Consider the following 20,332-nt stretch of genomic DNA (forward strand, 5'->3'; position numbering starts at 1 on the left):
TAGTTTTACAGCAATCCTACAGGTAGTTTTAACAGCAGTCCTACAGGTAGTTTTACAGCAGTCCTACAGGTAGTTTTGTCAAATCGGATTCAGCAGGTCAATATGACAAATCTTTTTAATATATTTAAAGAAAATAAATGTTTTAATAGTTATAATCATAATACTTTCTGGTTAAATACATTGTCATGCATTTCAGTGGTAGCATACATTAACATAGTGAAGTGCAACAGAGTAATTAGAAAACATGAGTAATTAATGTCAGTCCTACAGGTAGTTTTGACAGCAGTCCTACAGGTAGTTTTACAGCAGTCCTACAGGTAGTTTTGATGTCAGTCCTACAGGTAGTTTTACAGCAGTCCTACAGGTAGTTTTAACAGCAGTCCTACAGGTCGTTTTGACAGCAGTCCTACAGGTAGTTTTAACAGCAGTCCTACAGGTAGTTTTACAGCAGGTTACAGGTCGTTTTTAAGTCAGTCCTACAGGTAGTTTTAACAGCAGTCCTACAGGTAGTTTTACAGCAGTCCTATAGGTAGTTTTAACAGCAGTCCTACAGGTAGTTTTGATGTCAGTCCTACAGGTAGTTTTACAGCAGGTTACATGTAGTTTTACAGCAGGTTACAGGTCGTTTTTAAGTCAGTCCTAAAGGTAGTTTTACAGCAGTCCTACTGGTAGTTTTGACAGCAGTCCTACAGGTAGTTTTGATGTCAGTCCTACATGTAGTTTTAACAGCTGTTCTACAGGTAGTTTTACAGCAGTCATACAGGTAGTTTTACAGCAGTCCTACATGTAGTTTTACAGCAGTCATACAGGTAGTTTTACAGCAGTCCTACAGGTAGTTTTAACAGCAGTCCTACAGGTAGTTTTAACAGCTGTTCTACAGGTCGTTTTACAGCAGTCCTACAGGTAGTTTTGATGTCAGTCCTACAGGTAGTTTTACAGCAGTCCTACAGGTAGTTTTGACAGCAGTCCTACAGGTAGTTTTACAGCAGTCCTACAGGTAGTTTTAACAGCAGTCCTACAGGTAGTTTTACAGCAGTCCTACAGGTAGTTTTGATGTCAGTCCTACAGGTAGTTTTAACAGAAGTCCTACAGGTAGTTTTACAGCAGTCCTACAGGTCGTTTTACAGCAGTCCTACAGGTAGTTTTACAGCAGTCCTACAGGTAGTTTTACAGCAGTCCTACAGGTCGTTTTACAGCAGTCCTACAGGTAGTTTTACAGCAGTCCTACAGGTCGTTTTACAGCAGTCCTACAGGTAGTTTTACAGCAGTCCTACAGGTCGTTTTACAGCAGTCCTACAGGTAGTTTTGACAGCAGTCCTATAGGTAGTTTTAACAGCAGTCCTACAGGTAGTTTTGATGTCAGTCCTACAGGTAGTTTTGACAGCAGTCCTACAGGTAGTTTTAACAGCAGTCCTACAGGTAGTTTTACAGCAGTCCTACAGGTAGTTTTGTCAAATCGGATTCAGCAGGTCAATATGACAAATCTTTTTAATATATTTAAAGAAAATAAAATTTTTAATAGTTCTAATCATAATACTTTCTGGTTAAATACATTGTCATGCATTTCAGTGGTAGCATACATTAACATAGTGAAGTGCAACAGAGTAATTAGAAAACATGAGTAATTAATGTCAGTCCTACAGGTAGTTTTGACAGCAGTCCTACAGGTAGTTTTACAGCAGTCCTACAGGTAGTTTTGATGTCAGTCATACAGGTAGTTTTACAGCAGTCCTACAGGTAGTTTTAACAGCAGTCCTACAGGTCGTTTTGACAGCAGTCCTACAGGTAGTTTTAACAGCAGTCCTACAGGTAGTTTTACAGCAGGTTACAGGTCGTTTTTAAGTCAGTCCTACAGGTAGTTTTAACAGCAGTCCTACAGGTAGTTTTACAGCAGTCCTATAGGTAGTTTTAACAGCAGTCCTACAGGTAGTTTTGATGTCAGTCCTACAGGTAGTTTTACAGCAGGTTACAGGTAGTTTTACAGCAGGTTACATGTCGTTTTTAAGTCAGTCCTACAGGTAGTTTTACAGCAGTCCTACAGGTAGATTTACAGCAGGTTACAGGTCGTTTTTAAGTCAGTCCTACAGGTAGTTTTACAGCAGTCCTACAGGTAGTTTTGACAGCAGTCCTATAGGTAGTTTTAACAGCAGTCCGACAGGTAGTTTTGATGTCAGTCCTACAGGTAGTTTTACAGCAGTACTACAGGTAGTTTTGACAGCAGTCCTACAGGTAGTTTTGACAGCAGTCCTACAGGTAGTTTTGAGAGCAGTCCTACATGTAGTTTTACAGCAGTCATACAGGTAGTTTTACAGCAGTCCTACAGGTAGTTTTACAGCAGGTTACAGGTAGTTTTACAGCAGGTTACAGGTGGTTTTTAAGTCAGTCCTACAGGTAGTTTTAACAGCAGTCCTACAGGTAGTTTTAACATCAGTCCTACAGGCAGTTTTCCAGCTGTTCTACAGGTAGTTTTACAGCAGTCCTACAGGTAGTTTTGATGTCAGTCCTACAGGTAGTTTTACAGCAGTCCTACAGGTAGTTTTGATGTCAGTCCTACAGGTAGTTTTACAGCAGTCCTACAGGTAGTTTTAACAGCAGTCCTACAGGTCGTTTTGACAGCAGTCCTACAGGTAGTTTTGATGTCAGTCCTACAGGTAGTTTTACAGCAGTCCTACAGGTAGTTTTGACAGCAGTCCCACATGTAGTTTTCATGTCAGTCCTACAGGTAGTTTTACAGCAGTCCTACAGGTAGTTTTGACAGCATTCCTACAGGTAGTTTAACAGCAGTCCTACAGGTAGTTTTGATGTCAGTTCTACAGGTAGTTTTGCAGCAGTCCTACAGATAGTTTTGATGTCAGTCCTACAGGTCGTTTTGACAGCAGTCCTACAGGTAGTTTTGATGTCAGTCCTACAGGTAGTTTTACAGCAGTCCTATAGGTAGTTTTACAGCAGTCCTACAGGTAGTTTTACAGCAGTCCTACATGTAGTTTTCATGTCAGTCCTACAGGTAGTTTTACAGCAATCCTACAGGTAGTTTGACAGCAGTCCTACAGGTAGTTTTACAGCAGTCCTACAGGTAGTTTTGATGTCAGTCCTACAGGTCGTTTTGACAGCAGTCCTACAGGTTGTTTTGATGTCAGTCCTACAGGTAGTTTTACAGCAGTCCTACAGGTAGTTCTAACAGTAGTCCTACATGTTGTTTTAACAGCAGTCCTACAGGTAGTTTTACAGCAGTCCTACAGGTAGTTTTACAGCAGTCCTACAAGTAGTTTTGATGTCAGTCCTATAGTTCGTTTTGACAGCAGTCCTACAGGTAGTTTTAACAGCAGTCCTACAGGTAGTTTTAAAAGCAGTCCTACAGGTAGTTTTAACAGCAGTCCTACAGGTAGTTTTACAGCAGTCCTACAGTTAGTTTTACAGCAGTCCTACACGTAGTTTTGATGTCAGTCCTACAGGTAGTTTTACAGCAATCCTACAGGTAGTTTTTACAGCAGTCCTACAGGTAGTTTTACAGCACTCCTACAGGTAGTTTTGATGTCAGTCCTACAGGTAGTTTTACAGCAGTCCTACAGGTAGTTTTAACAGCAGTCCTACAGGTAGTTTTGATGGCAGTCCTACAGGTAGTTTTACAGCAGTCCTACAGGTAGTTTTAACAGCAGTCCTACAGGTCGTTTTGACAGCAGTCCTAGAGGTAGTTTTGATGTCAGTCCTACAGGTAGTTTTACAGCAGTCCTACAGGTAGTTTTACAGCAGTTCTACAGGTAGTTTTACAGCAGTCCTACAGGTAGTTTTACAGCAGTCCTACAGGTAGTTTTACAGCAGGTTACAGGTAGTTTTACAGCAGTCCTACAGGTAGTTTTGACAGCAGTCCTACAGGTAGTTTTACAGCAGGTTACAGGTGGTTTTTAAGTCAGTCCTACAGGTAGTTTTAACAGCTGTTCTACAGGTAGTTTTACAGCAGTCCTACAGGTAGTTTTGATGTCAGTCCTACAGGTAGTTTTACAGCAGTCCTACAGGTAGTTTTAACAGCAGTCCTACAGGTAGTTTTACAGCAGTCCTACAGGTAGTTTTGACAGCAGTCCTACAGATAGTTTTACAGCAGTCCTACAGGTAGTTTTAACAGCAGTCCTACAGGTAGTTTTACAGCAGTCCTACAGGTAGTTTTGATGTCAGTCCTACAGGTAGTTTTAACAGCAGTCCTACAGGTAGTTTTACAGCAGGTTACAGGTAGTTTTACAGCAGGTTACAGGTCGTTTTTAAGTCAGTCCTACAGGTAGTTTTAACAGCAGTCCTACAGGTAGTTTTACAGAAGTCCTACAGGTCGTTTTACAGCAGTCCTACAGGTAGTTTTACAGCAGTCCTACAGGTCGTTTTACAGCAGTCCTACAGGTAGTTTTGACAGCAGTCCTATAGGTAGTTTTAACAGCAGTCCTACAGGTAGTTTTGATGTCAGTCCTACAGGTAGTTTTGACAGCAGTCCTACAGGTAGTTTTAACAGCAGTCCTACAGGTAGTTTTAACAGCAGTCCTACAGGTAGTTTTACAGCAGTCCTACATGTAGTTTTGTCAAATCGGATTCAGCAGGTCAATATGACAAATCTTTTTAATATATTTAAAGAAAATAAATGTTTGAATAGTTCTAATCATAATACTTTCTGGTTAAATACATTGTCATGCATTTCAGTGGTAGCATACATTAACATAGTGAAGTGCAACAGAGTAATTAGAAAACATGAGTAATTAATGTCAGTCCTACAGGTAGTTTTGACAGCAGTCCTACAGGTAGTTTTACAGCAGTCCTACAGGTAGTTTTGATGTCAGTCATACAGGTAGTTTTACAGCAGTCCTACAGGTAGTTTTAACAGCAGTCCTACAGGTCGTTTTTAAGTCAGTCCTACAGGTAGTTTTACAGCAGTCCTACAGGTCGTTTTACAGCAGGTTACAGGTCGTTTTAAGTCAGTCCTACAGGTAGTTTTACAGCAGTCCTACAGGTAGTTTTGATGTCAGTCCTACAAGTAGTTTTACAGCAGGTTACAGGTAGTTTTACAGCAGGTTACAGGTCGTTTTTAAGTCAGTCCTACAGGTAGTTTTACAGCAGTCCTACAGGTAGTTTTACAGCAGGTTACAGGTCGTTTTTAAGTCAGTCCTACAGGTAGTTTTACAGCAGTCCTACAGGTAGTTTTGACAGCAGTCCTATAGGTAGTTTTAACAGCAGTCCTACAGGTAGTTTTGATGTCAGTCCTACAGGTAGTTTTACAGCAGTACTACAGGTAGTTTTGACAGCGGTCCTACAGGTAGTTTTGACAGCAGTCCTACAGGTAGTTTTGAGAGCAGTCCTACATGTAGTTTTACAGCAGTCATACAGGTAGTTTTACAGCAGGTTACAGGTAGTTTTACAGCAGGTTACAGGTGGTTTTTAAGTCAGTCCTACAGGTAGTTTTAACAGCAGTCCTACAGGTAGTTTTAACATCAGTCCTACAGGCAGTTTTCCAGCTGTTCTACAGGTAGTTTTACAGCAGTCCTACAGGTAGTTTTGATGTCAGTCCTACAGGTAGTTTTACAGCAGTCCTACAGGTAGTTTTGATGTCAGTCCTACAGGTAGTTTTACAGCAGTCCTACAGGTAGTTTTAACAGCAGTCCTACAGGTCGTTTTGACAGCAGTCCTACAGGTAGTTTTGATGTCAGTCCTACAGGTAGTTTTACAGCAGTCCTACAGGTAGTTTTGACAGCAGTCCCACATGTAGTTTTCATGTCAGTCCTACAGGTAGTTTTACAGCAATCCTACAGGTAGTTTTGACAGCATTCCTACAGGTAGTTTAACAGCAGTCCTACAGGTAGTTTTGATGTCAGTCCTACAGGTAGTTTTGCAGCAGTCCTACAGATAGTTTTGATGTCAGTCCTACAGGTCGTTTTGACAGCAGTCCTACAGGTAGTTTTGATGTCAGTCCTACAGGTAGTTTTACAGCAGTCCTATAGGTAGTTTTACAGCAGTCCTACAGGTAGTTTTACAGCAGTCCTACATGTAGTTTTCATGTCAGTCCTACAGGTAGTTTTACAGCAATCCTACAGGTAGTTTGACAGCAGTCCTACAGGTAGTTTTACAGCAGTCCTACAGGTAGTTTTGATGTCAGTCCTACAGGTCGTTTTGACAGCAGTCCTACAGGTTGTTTTGATGTCAGTCCTACAGGTAGTTCTAACAGCAGTCCTACATGTTGTTTTAACAGCAGTCCTACAGGTAGTTTTACAGCAGTCCTACAGGTAGTTTTACAGCAGTCCTACAAGTAGTTTTGATGTCAGTCCTATAGTTCGTTTTGACAGCAGTCCTACAGGTAGTTTTAACAGCAGTCCTACAGGTAGTTTTACAGCAGTCCTACAGTTAGTTTTACAGCAGTCCTACACGTAGTTTTGATGTCAGTCCTACAGGTAGTTTTACAGCAATCCTACAGGTAGTTTTTACAGCAGTCCTACAGGTAGTTTTACAGCAGTCCTACAGTTAGTTTTACAGCAGGCTACACGTAGTTTTGATGTCAGTCCTACAGGTAGTTTTACAGCAATCCTACAGGTAGTTTTTACAGCAGTCCTACAGGTAGTTTTACAGCACTCCTACAGGTAGTTTTGATGTCAGTCCTACAGGTAGTTTTACAGCAGTCCTACAGGTAGTTTTAACAGCAGTCCTACAGGTAGTTTTGATGGCAGTCCTACAGGTAGTTTTACAGCAGTCCTACAGGTAGTTTTAACAGCAGTCCTACAGGTCGTTTTGACAGCAGTCCTACAGGTAGTTTTGATGTCAGTCCTACAGGTAGTTTTACAGCAGTCCTACAGGTAGTTTTGACAGCAGTCCTACAGGTAGTTTTTACAGCAGTCCTACATGTAGTTTTGATGTCAGTCCTACAGGTAGTTTTGACAGCAGTCCTACAGGTAGTTTTGATGTCAGTCCTACAGGTAGTTTTACACCAGTCCTACAGGTAGTTTTAACAGCAGTCCTACATGTTGTTTTAACAGCAGTCCTACAGGTAGTTTTACAGCAGTCCTACAGGTAGTTTTACAGCAGTCCTACAGGTAGTTTTGATGTCAGTCCTACAGGTAGTTTTTACAGCAGTCCTACATGTAGTTTTGATGTTAGTCCTACAGGTACTTTTGATGTCAGTCCTATAGGTAGTTTTACAGCAGTCCTACAGGTAGTTTTGACAGCAGTCCTACAGGTAGTTTTAACAGCAGTCCTACAGGTAGTTTTAACAGCAGTCCTACAGGTAGTTTTACAGCAGTGGTAGTTTTAACAGCAGTCCTACAGGTAGTTTTACAGCAGTCATACAGGTAATTTTACAGCAGTCCTACAGGTAGTTTTACAGCAGTCATACATGTAGTGTTACAGCAGTCCTACAGGTAGTTTTGTCAAATCGGATTCAGCAGGTCAATATGACAAATATTTTAAATATATTTAAAGAAAATATTTTTTTTAATAGTTCTAATCATAATACTTTCTGTTAAATACATTGCCATGCATTTCAGTGGTAGCATACATTAACATAGTCAAGTGCAACAGAGTAATTAGAAAACATTCTTGAGCATTTAAAATCAATACATCCGTTCTATGACGTTAATGGATTGCTCAGCACCTGTTCTGCACTGTACTTCACTTCGTGCACGAGCACTGAATAAAAAAATTCCATCATGTACCTTTACATCCCAACATCCGTCTGACCACACCCCCTTCCGCTTACCTTCATAAGCAGGTGTGTGGTCACCTACTCGCCTCCTTCTTCACTTTCACCACAAGGAAGTGCCTTCGGTAGATCCCCACTTGACGAGGTTGTTAGCTGAAGATAGTTGAGACGTGTTTACATTGTGCTTATTTTTTTCTTCTCTCATAAATATTCGATAGAAAAATCTAAGTCATAATGTCTACTTCGGAGAGTCGCAGAGCCACTCTCCACCAGCGGTTCTCCATTTCCGCCTCCGTCGTGCGTTCTGGTGCGGGGCTGTTGCCTCTCTCGTGGTTGACAGCCACGCCCGGTAGGCGTCCGATGGGTAGTTTGCCTCTCCAAGGAGCTGGTGCACCGGTGCCGTCGCCTCTGCGATGGCCTGGTCATGGCTCTGGTTCCTCTGCTTCCGGGGAATAGTCCGCTGTTGAGCGGCCGGTTCCTTTGGTTCCAGAGGATTTGAGACGCAAACCTTTTGCGTCTGCTCGCTCCCGTCGCAAGATGGTGGCTTGCAGACGCGAACAGCCTGGGTTTGGTGAATTGCTGGAGCCCAGTGAGGATGCGTCGGTCTCTACCTGCCTGATGGAAACAGAGGATTACATGGTAGAGGCAGACGGGTTCTTATTTGAAGGCCCGGTGGAGGCATGTATCCCGCCCGTCCAGGTAACACTGGAGGGGGGTGAAATGTCTCCTTGGGGCGCCTTGTTTGAAGACGTCGGGGAAGACCCTCTGACTCGTCGGCAGGATGCCCTACTATCAGCCACATCGGAATGTGGCTCCTTGACCAGTCGTAGCCTGCTGCATGTGAGGGAAGCGGGCTCGGTGGAGGAAAGTCTGCAGGGGGAACTGCAGGCTTTGTTTCCCGAGCTTATGGCGGTGGCGGCCGTTGCAAACGTTGTGCCGCTGCCGCAGCCACTGCCTGTTCCTGTCCCTGATGATCTAATAGGTCATCTCTGGCAGCGTCGCCCGGTGAGAGGGGTGGACTTTGTCTACCCATTTTTCCCCTCAATGGGGGCCTATGTTCGTCGGGGCCAGGTTGTGTCCCACATCATTGGCCTCACCCCCGCCTACGTACAAGTTACGCGGGTGGTGGGTTTGGTCGAAGGTATGAGAGAGGGCGTGCCACGGCTTGATAGGCCGATGGCCGCTCTCCTCTGTCCGGAGGTGGTGTGGGAGCCGTTACGCAAGCCGGTTCCTCAAGGGAAATCGGCAAGGCGGTTGGCTTATTGGAGCGACCAGTCATTCATCTCTGGAACACAATCTCTGGCTGCCGCGTCTAACGTCGCGCAGCTGGCAAGATTCATATCCGGGATATTGACGGGCGGCATGGAGCTGAGTGATGTCCAACATGACCAGCTCACCCAGGCGGCAGGAGCTGTCCTGCATCTGACTCAGCTGCAGGCCATAGCCGCTGGGAAAGTGCGAGCCCTGGCGACTCTAACCCAGCGCCACCTTTGGCTGGAGCAGGCCCGTGTGCCGGAGAAGAAGAGAGGTCTTCTTCTAACGGCCACCCTCTCCGATGCTGGACTGTTCGGGAAGGCCCTGCAGTTGATGACCTCGACGTGCAGAGAAATGAAGGAGGAACGCTCCGTGCTTCAACCTCATTTTCCCCCTCCCGACATCGCTGGTGGAGTCAGACGGCTGGCACGTCGTCGAGCTTCCTCCGCCGTGACTGCTTCTGATACCACCGCCACTGCTGGCCCTTCGAAGAAGGCCAGGAGGAGAGAGGGCGCCGCTGCTGCAGCCGGCCCATCTGCGCCTGGAGGAGATGGTAGGGATCGCCGTGACCAGCCGGCGATTGTCTACCGTCCCTCCGGGGCTTCCCGGGGTGGCAAATCCCGAGCGGCTCGCTAGTCCAGTGACTTTTTTTCCCCTGTGGTCCCCTCTGTTAATTCCCTCCCCGGCCTCTCATATAATTTTGTTGAAAAATAAAAAGTCCCCTCTAAAGGGGGACTGTATTTTTTGTTAACAAACTGTGTGTTTCTTCACCAAAACATATGATGAGGTTGCAAAGTGTGAATCTTCACTAGTATACATTGATAGAAGGGTTGCGTTCATGTTATGAGCTTAAGCAAGGTCTGCAGCCTACACTCGGTTATAGTTTAAGTTCAAGTTTCTTTAATAGTTGTCATACAGAAGTACAGAATACTTTCATACAAAATGCTTCTTACTGTTACGCTCCAGAGACTGTGCTAGACAAGATAGTATCAAATAACATAGTATAGCATGTAATTTAGAAGTAGAAAATGAGGTCACAGCGTTCAGTATAGACATATGTACAATGTTCGATGCAGAATAGACATAACTGAGTTACCATATAATATACAATACTATGCAGTGTACTAATGTACAGTACTATATAGTGCAAAGCAGAAATGGGATGAGGTACAATTTAGGTACAATTTACAGTAAGGTGTACAAGTTGTATAGAAAGGTTTCTACCTCGGCCTGACACTCCACATGCAGGTAGAGGCTAGTTGTATGGTCTATTGCTTACACAAGTAATATTGAGCTACAACACTATTGTGTTAGTTGCAGTAATGCTCGTATACACACGTTCCATGGCCCAGCCGTTCGCTCTCTCTATCAGTGTTTTTCTATGTACAACATGGGATGCGGGTGTAGGATTCACACACACACGCGACTTGGTTTTGTTGTAAACCCTGTTCACAGTTATCTGTGGGTAGCGTGCATTGTATTAGCTTGCGCTATTTCATTAGCATTCTACCAAAGGTATCATATGCTACAGTTGTTATTGTGTGCAGGGGGAAGGGTTTGTGAGGGGGTGCCGAATAAACCCCTCCTTCCCTCTTCTGATTGGTCAGGGGGGTTTACTCATCTCCTGTTGGGCCAGTCGGGGCCAAATCGTTAGGCGACTTGGCAGGGAGGGGGGGGGGGGGGGGTGGGAAGGGTTGCCCTGACTCTGCTCCTATTAAAAACAGGCGTTGAGTGTTGGGTTTCCCCCCGTCATGGCATACTTCACTACGCACGTTGCTATGACGATGGCTTCCGTGAGTTGGATCTTTACGTACAATCTGTTGTGTCAAAGTGTCGGGATAGAGCGTAGGACTTACGGGTCCACTATGCTCGATTTTATGTGTAACTAGAGTCAGTTGGTCACATGACTCGTAGTTACCATGGCTTTTTCATTCTACGACTCACGTGGGAAGGCTCTCTGGGGAATTCAGTCTGAAGTCCTCTGTGATAGGGGTGACTGGATGTAAAAATGTAAACAGTTTTTACCCTCGGCTGTGTAAATGGGATTCATGTCTGTTGGTGCTTCCTTCTTTTTAATAAAAAGAGTTGGAGTATAGGAAGCACCACACCCCTCTTGTCGTTTCCCCTGGGCACCTTGGGGATTCACTGAAAGGTCTAAATAGCCTGTTCATTGATGTGGTTGTGTCCCGACGCACGCTTAGTGCTAGCTCGGGGTGTCCTGTTAAGGATCATGCGGATAGCTAGTACGCCTTGGTTGCTTGTGGTTAAAACAGCGTTTTTATAAAGCAACTGGGATGGGGGTTTTGTCCTCTTCCGACAACCTGTTACTGGTTCTCGACGGATTCTCGTTCATATCTGGGGGATGATAACGGAATGGATCTGGACATATGTAGAGGGGTCTCACGCCCTTGGGGTGGGCCACCGAGCGCGGTTCACACCGGCCCGTCTGGGTGGCGCCCTCTTTTCATGTTTTAGATCAACACGCATATCTGCCCCTTCTCCTGGAGTAGGCATGTCGGCGTGGTTAGGGCACGGGACTGGTTCTGGTCACGCTGGTCCAGGTCAGTTAACCCGTTTGTCCGCCGGGGATGTAGATCTGCTGTTCTGGTACCCTGAGGGACTTGGGCTTTTTTCCAGGGGGAAAAAGGTCGGGTCGGCCCGGGGCGTCACAAGGTTATGCGTTGTAGAAACCCTTGTTGGGTACTTTGTACCTGGCACTATCATGAGGGGCTGGTTCTCTTTTTCGCACCTCTCTCCCGCATGGCGGGGAGGGGGCTGTTGGGGTGGTCTTCTGGACCTCCTCTGGTAACCCTGTGTGCTTCCCGGGCCGCCGGGCCCGGTCCGAAGTAAAGTTTTGTTGATACCGTAGGCCTGGGATAACCCTTTTTTGAAAACTGAAACACTTGTACTGCGGTATAGCCAGTGTATGCCCGCAGGTGTGTTTTGGAGTTTTTTCTTGAGGGGTTATAGGAACAACCACCGTCGGTACCAAGAGGGTGGTTGATTCCCTGGTGTGTTGGAGCAGTGTCAACTCCCGGGTTACCCGGTTGAGTGTGCCCCTGCACGTTCATGACGTCTGCCAATCATGTCAGCCTTCTCTGCCTCGACCCCTCTGGGTGGGTTTTTTTTAATGGAGGCTTCGTCATGGTGATCAACAACGCCAGCGTCCGCACCTTCCACCGGGAAGGCTGTTCCAGCTGACTCCTTTGGCGCCTGTCTCGTCCGCAGTGCTCCAGGCTCAGGTTACAGCCTGTTGCCTGGTTTCCCCCGTACGCTGCCTGCTTCCGTTGGTTAACCTTTTGAGTGCTTACAGCCATGCTGACTGCCTGTTCTGCAGGCCTTGAGTGCCTCTTCGCACGGTTGGATCCGTCGCCCTCCCGTGAACCTCCAATAGGGGGGGTATCCTCCATTAGGGAGGGTCGGGGGGGCTCGGTCCTCCCCGGTCTGATGGTTGTGGGGGGCCTCAGCGGGGTACATTGGTCGGGCTATGGCTCCCGCTCAGCCCCTGTTGCAGAACAGGTGCTGAGCAATCCATTAACGTCATAGAACGGAAGGTTATGTATATAACCTAGTTCTATGAGTTAAATGGTGCGCTCAGCACCTGGACGCCGCTGCGGCCCTTGATCTCGCCTTGTGGTGAAAGTTTGGGAAGGAGGCGAGTAGGTGACCACACACCTGCTTATGAAGGTAATCAGAAGGGGGTGTGGTCAGACGGATGTTGGGATGTAAAGGTACATGGTGGAATTTTTTTATTCAGTGCTCGTGCACGAAATGAAGTACAGTGCAGAACAGGTGCTGAGCGCACCATTTAACTCATAGAACTAGGTTATATACATAACCTTCCGTTGTATGACACCAGATGGCTGATGTGAATTGCTGACAATGCATTAGCCTGCGTGTGGATTTGTCAGAATAATGAGACCGTGCTAAGGTTGCCGAGGTTATGTGAAATTTCCCATGACTAATAAACTCATGACAACACTGGTATTACCAGTGACATAGGACATTTGACATAATGGCGCTCAATATGTAAAGCAGCTAAATTGATCCGCTGTGTCTAGTCTGTTTTTAATTCCTTTTTTTTATTCCTCAATGTATCCATTTGGTACTACACTCTGCAGACATGCTCTGCTCTCACTCTCTGTTTCTGACTCTTTTTTTCTCTCTCTGACTGTGTGTGTGTGTGTGTGTGTGTGTGTGTGTGTGTGTGTGTGTGTGTGTGTGTGTGTGTGTGTGTGTGTGTGTGTGTGTGTGTGTGTGTGTGTGTGTGTGTGTGTGTGTGTGTGTGTGTGTGTGTGTGTGTGTGTGTACAGAGTCTGTGAGGCTTGTGAATGGATCTGGTCTGTGTTCAGGCAGAGTGGAGATGAAGTCTGATCAGGCGTGGAGGTCACTATGTGAAGCTGACTTTGACAAGCAGGATGCAGAGGTGGTTTGTAGGCAGCTTGGCTGTGGGGCTCCTTCAGCCCCCCAGGGGGCGCTCTATGGAGAAGGAGAGGGTCCAATCGGGACCAAAGAACTCCAGTGTAAAGGCAACGAGTCCGATATCATGGACTGTGTCACCTCAGACTCAGATAGAAACACCAGCTCACCTGGCAAGACTGTTGGCCTCACCTGCTCAGGTATGGAAAACATTATGAATTACTCATTGGTTTAATTATGATTTACACTTTTAATAATGATATAACTGGTATAGTCTTTTCATTTATTTATTTACTGACTATATTCAAAACCTTATTTAATTTTTTTAATAAAAAGAAATATAGGTATGTCCCAATCAAGCTGATTTAATATTGAGTATTTGAGGTATGAACTCGGAATGGGGGGTGAAAGTTGATGCAGCATTATGCCGGCACCAGGTATAGCCTTCGACACAGTCAACCATCAGATCCTCCTCGCGTCGCTCCTACCAAGTGTCATGGAGAGGGACCCTGTCTGCCACCCGCCCCGTGCGGACGGGTGTCCCCCAGGGCTCGGCCCTTGGACCCCTTCTCCTCTCCCTCTACACTAAATCTCTGGGTAACATTATCACGTCTCATGCCTTCTCGTATCATTGCTATGCCAATGATACTCAACTCTTCCTCTCTTTCCTTCCCCATCCACGTCTCTGAGCGGATCTCGGCCTGCAGCGAAGGGTATGGCTCCCGCCTACCTCCGGTCAATAGTCTCTAACTACACACCCTCAAGACCCCTACACTCTGCATCTTCTGGGTGCCTCAGACCTACTCCTAACCGAGTTCTGGAAGGGTCATCGAAGAGAAGTCACCTATTCTCGGTCCTTGCCCCACAATGGTGGAACAAACTTCCCACCACAGTTAGGACAGCCGAAACCCGTCCAATCTTTCGGCGTCGACTAAAGACGCACTTCTTCAATCATTATCTGAAATGAAAAATAAAATAATCTCTAACCCTAACTAACCTTACTGTCATGCACTTGTCCTAATATACTAACCTATAGCTGATAGAGTTGTACCCTTCCTGCTGTCTTGTTGTACAAAATGTGTATGTCGCTTTGGATAAAAGCGTCCGCTAAATGATAAAATGTAAATGTAAATGTTAATATTGAAATTCCCAGGGTTGGTTTGCCCCAGCGTCTGTGTGAATGGGACTACCTGGCATTGCAGCACAGAGGTGTGATGCTTTGTAATGTAAGTCTGTGGTCGTTAGTTTGTAGGTAATATCATAACCACACGGGCGCTCCAGTAGCACACCACATAGCTCGCTGAGTCGCGAAGCGGTCGTCCCGGGTTTGTTTCCCAGTCCCAATGACCATTTGCAGCATGTCTTCCCTACCTCTCCTCCCGTTCTCCCTCTCTCTCGGTCCTGCGTGGCCGCAAAAAAGCTGAAAATGGTATAAATAAAGTTTAGAATATCATAACCACAACTATTTTCATAAGTGATGATGTGGTTAATTCTGTGGTGGTTAGTTTGTAGGTAATATCATAACCACAACTATTTCATAGTTCATTCAGCACCTGCTGCTGCAGCCATCAGCTGGCGCTTCACCTCTCTGTGCCAAATGAAGAAAAAGACATTTTTGTGCATCCCCTGAACCAAACAATACACACATGCCCCGAACCGTGGAGGTCGAACCGAACAGTGTACGGTTCGAATGTGTACCGTTCCACACCCTAGTATTGGTCATTGGCCTTGTCTCGTTTTCTGTGAAGAACATATAAAAGGACACACTGTGCACCCCTACATATCTATCTTACATATGTGGTGTAACTAGACCCCAGACTGTGGAAATTGTTGATGAAAACAAGCAAACATGGTAGAAATGTAACAAAAAGGTTCACTGTGTTCCTTCACTGTCTGCTTCCACCTTATTTCATTCATATTTTTCAAGAGAAACATGATTTATTAAATTAATGTCTCGATTATCATGGATTTTCTTTTGACTGACATCACATTTTATCACAAAAAAAGTTAAAAACATATCACTTTTATTCATAATTGTGATCTAGCAGAGGTAAATGGGAAACATTAACCATACAGTATATGCCGTTTAAATTGCTTGTAATTGAGATAAAGTTAACATATGTCATAATTTTTACAATTTCTTTTTGGATTTATTGTTTTAAAATCCCAATAATGTTGCCGATCCACCAGAGTAACATAAATGCAAACACCATACAAGGGTTAATAGAGATCAGATGTTTTAAATATTACGAAGATGAAAGAAGGCAATTCTGGTCATATCTTTGACGTGACAATCAAATGAGAGAGAATGATGAAAAACATGCAGAGGTTTTTAATGGTGGAGCTTCTGTGAAATAAGACAATTCTCACATTTCAGGGAGGTGTCCTTAAACATACACTGCAGTCTAGGAGGCCAACAATTATCATCTCAGTTGTATTAGTATTTAGGAGCAACACATGTAATGACATCCCATTTTTAATTACAGATAAACATGCCTCTAATGTAGTCGTTTCTCTCTTGTTTCTGTGCAGAACCTGATGATGTGAGGTTGGTGGACGGAGGCAGCCGCTGTGCTGGGAGACTGGAGACCAACCACCAGGGAGTCTGGAGACCTGTAGGACCGCACAAGGACATGTCCAGACCATCATTATGGACCATGAAGGCAGCAGCTGTAGTGTGCAGACAGCTGGAATGTGGCTTTGCTGTTTCAACAGAATGGAGGGTTGGTTCTGAACAACCTGTATGGTTGTTTACATCTGTCTGTTCTGGCTCTGAGTCTGCACTGAGGGAGTGTAGAGGACCAGTGGACTCTTATAATTCCTCTTCCAGCCTGGAGGTGATCTGCTCAGGTAACTCTAAACACATTTTTGTCAGTGGTTTACATCTGCATTGTTAATTTATTAGGTGACTTAGCTTGTAACACGCTTGAAATAATAAACAAACCTGTCAGCAATAAAGAATGAGAGTACTGGAACAGTGTTAAATTCAAAGTGTTGTATTCCACAAAAAGAGGAGCAAACTAAGTGGGGCGTCACATAGCAACATACTGTACAACAAAATCATATCAAACCAATAAGAACAGTCCGCATTACAGTCCATTAGCACCAACATACATGTACAGGCCTACCAGACCATGCAGCCCTGCTCTTTAGAGCCAGTAGGGTCCAACCACACTCCACCCTTTGAGTGTCCAGAAGGAGATCAGTCCTGGGTTGATCCACATCTTCAAAAGGAAAAGAACTAAAGTAATCCACTGGGAAACACCGACTGCAGCTGAACTGTCCTTGGTTTTGGAGAATATATTAGGAGGCCTGATCCCTCCTTCCTCTCACAATATCAGCAGGACCGCCCCTAACCACACCCACAAATGGCCCCCTGGGGGTTAGGACCGCCCCTAACCACACCCACAATGCCCCCCTGGCGTTAGGACAACCCCTAACTACACCCACACCTGACCCCCTGATGGTTAGGACTGTCCCTAACCACACCCACACCTGACCCCCTGATGGTTAGGACTGCCCCTAACCACACCCACACATGCCCCCTGATGGTTAGGACTGCCCCTAACCACGCCCACACCAGGTCCCCTGATGGTTAGGCCTGCCCCTAATCACACCCACACCTGGCCCCAAGGGTTAGGACCGCCCCTAACCACGCCCACACCTGACCCCCTGGTGGCTAGGACCGCCCCTAACCACACCCACCCATGCCCCCTGAGGATTAGGGCCGCCCCTAACCACACCCACACCTGGGATCTTAAAGGTCAAGTGACCCATATATGCTGACATTAGCATATCTTAACATATTGGGCCCACACATAATTTAACAGCACCTTGACCTCTTCTTCATAAAGTAACGCTTGTTACAAGGTCACACACTCTTGTCATCTATTGTATCTATTCTTCTTTATTATTATTCCACCACTTTTTCACAATACTACTCCTCCCAGAGCTTAGGATTGGCATTTGTCTGGCAGTCACACTACACATACACACAAATGGACTCCCCACTGTAGCTGAATTATGAGATTTCACAGTTTTGACACATATATACAAAAAATTATATCTCTTATTATTCGGGATAATAAACACTTAACGTTATTGACATATTGACAGTGCAGTTAGTTTCTCTTGCCTATTTTTAGCATGCAGCAACAATTAGATTTGAAATTGTTTCAAAACGGTTGCACCCTGATCAAAATAAAAAAGTACAGTAGATTACAGTAGATTTCATTATCTGTTCTTATGCACGCCTGGTGATACTAAATCCAAATTGAACTTGGTCATTTGAAAGATAATATATGTATTGTATATATATATATAAAGTTGCGAATTGGCTATAATAAGGTAATTTATAAGCCTGCTATTCTATATTCTATAATAATATTTCAAATTGCATTGGTCTGGATGGGAGAATTCAGTACTGTATCTACAGAACCTTCTGTTTAATCATCTTCCTTTTATTCATGTCCTTAGATTTTTTGTACACATGATCTCAAGAAGGTACTGAACGATGCAAAGAAAAATTATAGTTCATATTCTCCTTTGTTTCATCACAATTTAAGCAAGCCTAGTAATAGACACAATATATCTGACACTGGGAATACATTCACTGAGGTCCATAGATGTCCCTAGATACCAAGAATATGCAAATGGCCTTGTAGAAGTGGAGCAATATTCCATTTACTTAGGTATGTATTTTAGGCGGATTTTCAGAAAATAGGGCTCCGGGCTAAAGAGGTTAACTGTTATGGTCTTGCATCAACTACCCCTTGCACTCATATTCTAATATCTTTAACTGTTATGGTCTTGCATCAACTACCCCTTGCACTCATATTCTAATATCTTTAACTGTTATGGTCTTGCATCAACTACCCCTTGCACTCATATTCTAATATCTTTAACTGTTATGGTCTTGCATGAACTACCCCTTGCACTCATATTCTAATATCTTTAACTGTTATGGTCTTGCATCAACTACCCCTTGGACTCATATTCTAATATCTTTAACTGTTATGGTCTTGCATCAACTACCCCTTGCACTCATATTCTAATATCTTTAACTGTTATGGTCTTGCATCAACTACCCCTTGCACTCATATTCTAATATCTTTAACTGTTATGGTCTTGCATCAACTACCCCTTGCACTCATATTCTAATATCTTTAACTGTTATGGTCTTGCATCAACTACCCCTTGCACTCATATTCTAATATCTTTAACTGTTATGGTCTTGCATCAACTACCCCTTGCACTCATATTCTAATATCTTTAACTGTTATGGTCTTGCATCAACTACCCCTTGCACTCATATTCTAATATCTTTAACTGTTATGGTCTTGCATCAACTACCCCTTGGACTCATATTCTAATATCTTTAACTGTTATGGTCTTGCGTTTATTATAGGCTCTATCTATGAACTATGCGGCACTCCATTGAAATTCTTTGAGACTAGAAAGTGTCAGTTGAGATTTGAAGCCTGACACAGAAGGACAAACAGACTAACAATACACTCACGCCGCTTCCCTCAGTTACCTACTCTGTACCCGCTGCAGGGAAAGAACCCACTTCCTTGTGCCTGGACTCCTCCCCCTCCACAGGTGCCACACATAATTAATTAACAAAACTAAACAGGTGCTACACAACTATTGATTAGCTGTTTCCTATACACATTAACATACCAAACAACCAGGAACACCAATACCCCCACAACAACCCATTAAATACATACATAAGTATAACCCAATAAATAAATAAATATATTTAACATAGCACCTGAGGAAGTGGAAGTGAAACGCGTCGGGCACCAAACAAATAAAAAGCTAAACCAGTCCTGAGGAGTGCGGTCCCTTCTGTTGAAGGTTCTCTTCTTTCAGCTTCATACATCTCTCTTGCGCTGACCTGCACCTCCAGTCGGGGTCCAACGAGATGTGCACAAGTCTTATTTAGTTTAAATAAATATATGTATGAATGTATAATGTATGAATGAATATGTAAGTATGTTTGATAATGTATATGAAGGTATGGATGATAACATTAATGAATGTATGTATGATAAGATTAAATGTATACATGTTTGATAATGTGTATGAAGGTATGTATGATAATATGAATGAATGAATGTATGCATGTATGACAATATGTAATAAGAATATGATGTGAATGATAGGGGGGGTTGCAGTTTGTAACTGAGGGGTACAATTCCCTGACTGTATTGAATAAGTATGGTATCATTAAACCACTACTGAGTTATGTACATTACTACTGGCCATACAGTACACATGTATATGAGATGAACACCCACACAATAACACGGCTTAACAAGAAAGTACTGTTTATAATATTTATTAGAAGAACACCAAGATTATCTTACATTTATTAAGATTGAGAGTTGCGCTTGTAAGGCGAAGAATGTGCATGAATAGGTCAAGAGCGTAAGTCCATGAGCATATTACGAAGGGGATAATTAATACCACCTGTAGCATAAGAATTATATAAGGTACACTAGTAGGTCAGCTGGAGACACCAAGGGGGTTCCCTCCGGTTGTAAGCCAGCAGGGGAGAGGAACGTTCGAATGCAAAGTCCGGATCAACGAGGAATCAATAAGCTCCAGCTACGGGAGGCGGTACACATACTCCCCTCGATCGGCAGACGAAAGCAGCAGCTATAATCCAAGTATGCGTGCAGCATGGATGAAAGCCAGCCAGCCTCTTCCTAGAGACGGGCTCGAGTGATGCTCCTCATGGGTAAATCCCACACAGCAGCGGGGTAGACGGTTCTCTGCTCCAGCAACCACGGTACCAAAGCAATAATAATCCAGCCGGAAAAGGCTCTGCATTCACCGGTGTAGATTCTCCTGTGCACGGTACTTCACATTTAACTAGGTCGAACTTGACGTTATTTCACTAAGCTCTGACACTTTTACTATACTATTCGCACGCGGTTCTAAGTGCTCTATTTAGACGCAAGGTTGCTCACTTCACTTGGTCGTTGACTC

General features: G+C 44.3%; 1 protein-coding gene across 1 annotated transcript in view; it reads left to right on the forward strand.

Annotated features, from left to right (window-relative positions):
* LOC311234996 (scavenger receptor cysteine-rich type 1 protein M130-like) overlaps positions 1–16,187 on the forward strand; it is a gene marked incomplete at both ends in the record, with an annotated part of 109,728 nt that extends 93,541 nt beyond the window's left edge. Inside the window, 3 exons of the mRNA XM_084322306.1 lie at positions 13,267–13,533; positions 15,866–16,056; positions 16,164–16,187. Of these exons, the coding sequence (XP_084178432.1) occupies positions 13,267–13,533; positions 15,866–16,056; positions 16,164–16,187 (482 nt within the window). The remainder of the gene's footprint in view (positions 1–13,266; positions 13,534–15,865; positions 16,057–16,163) is intronic.
* Positions 16,188–20,332: the final 4,145 nt, after the last annotated feature.

The sequence above is a fragment of the Notolepis coatsorum genome (assembly GCF_963971535.1).
Source record: "Notolepis coatsorum genome assembly, chromosome: 10".
Lineage (NCBI taxonomy): Eukaryota > Metazoa > Chordata > Actinopteri > Aulopiformes > Paralepididae > Notolepis > Notolepis coatsorum.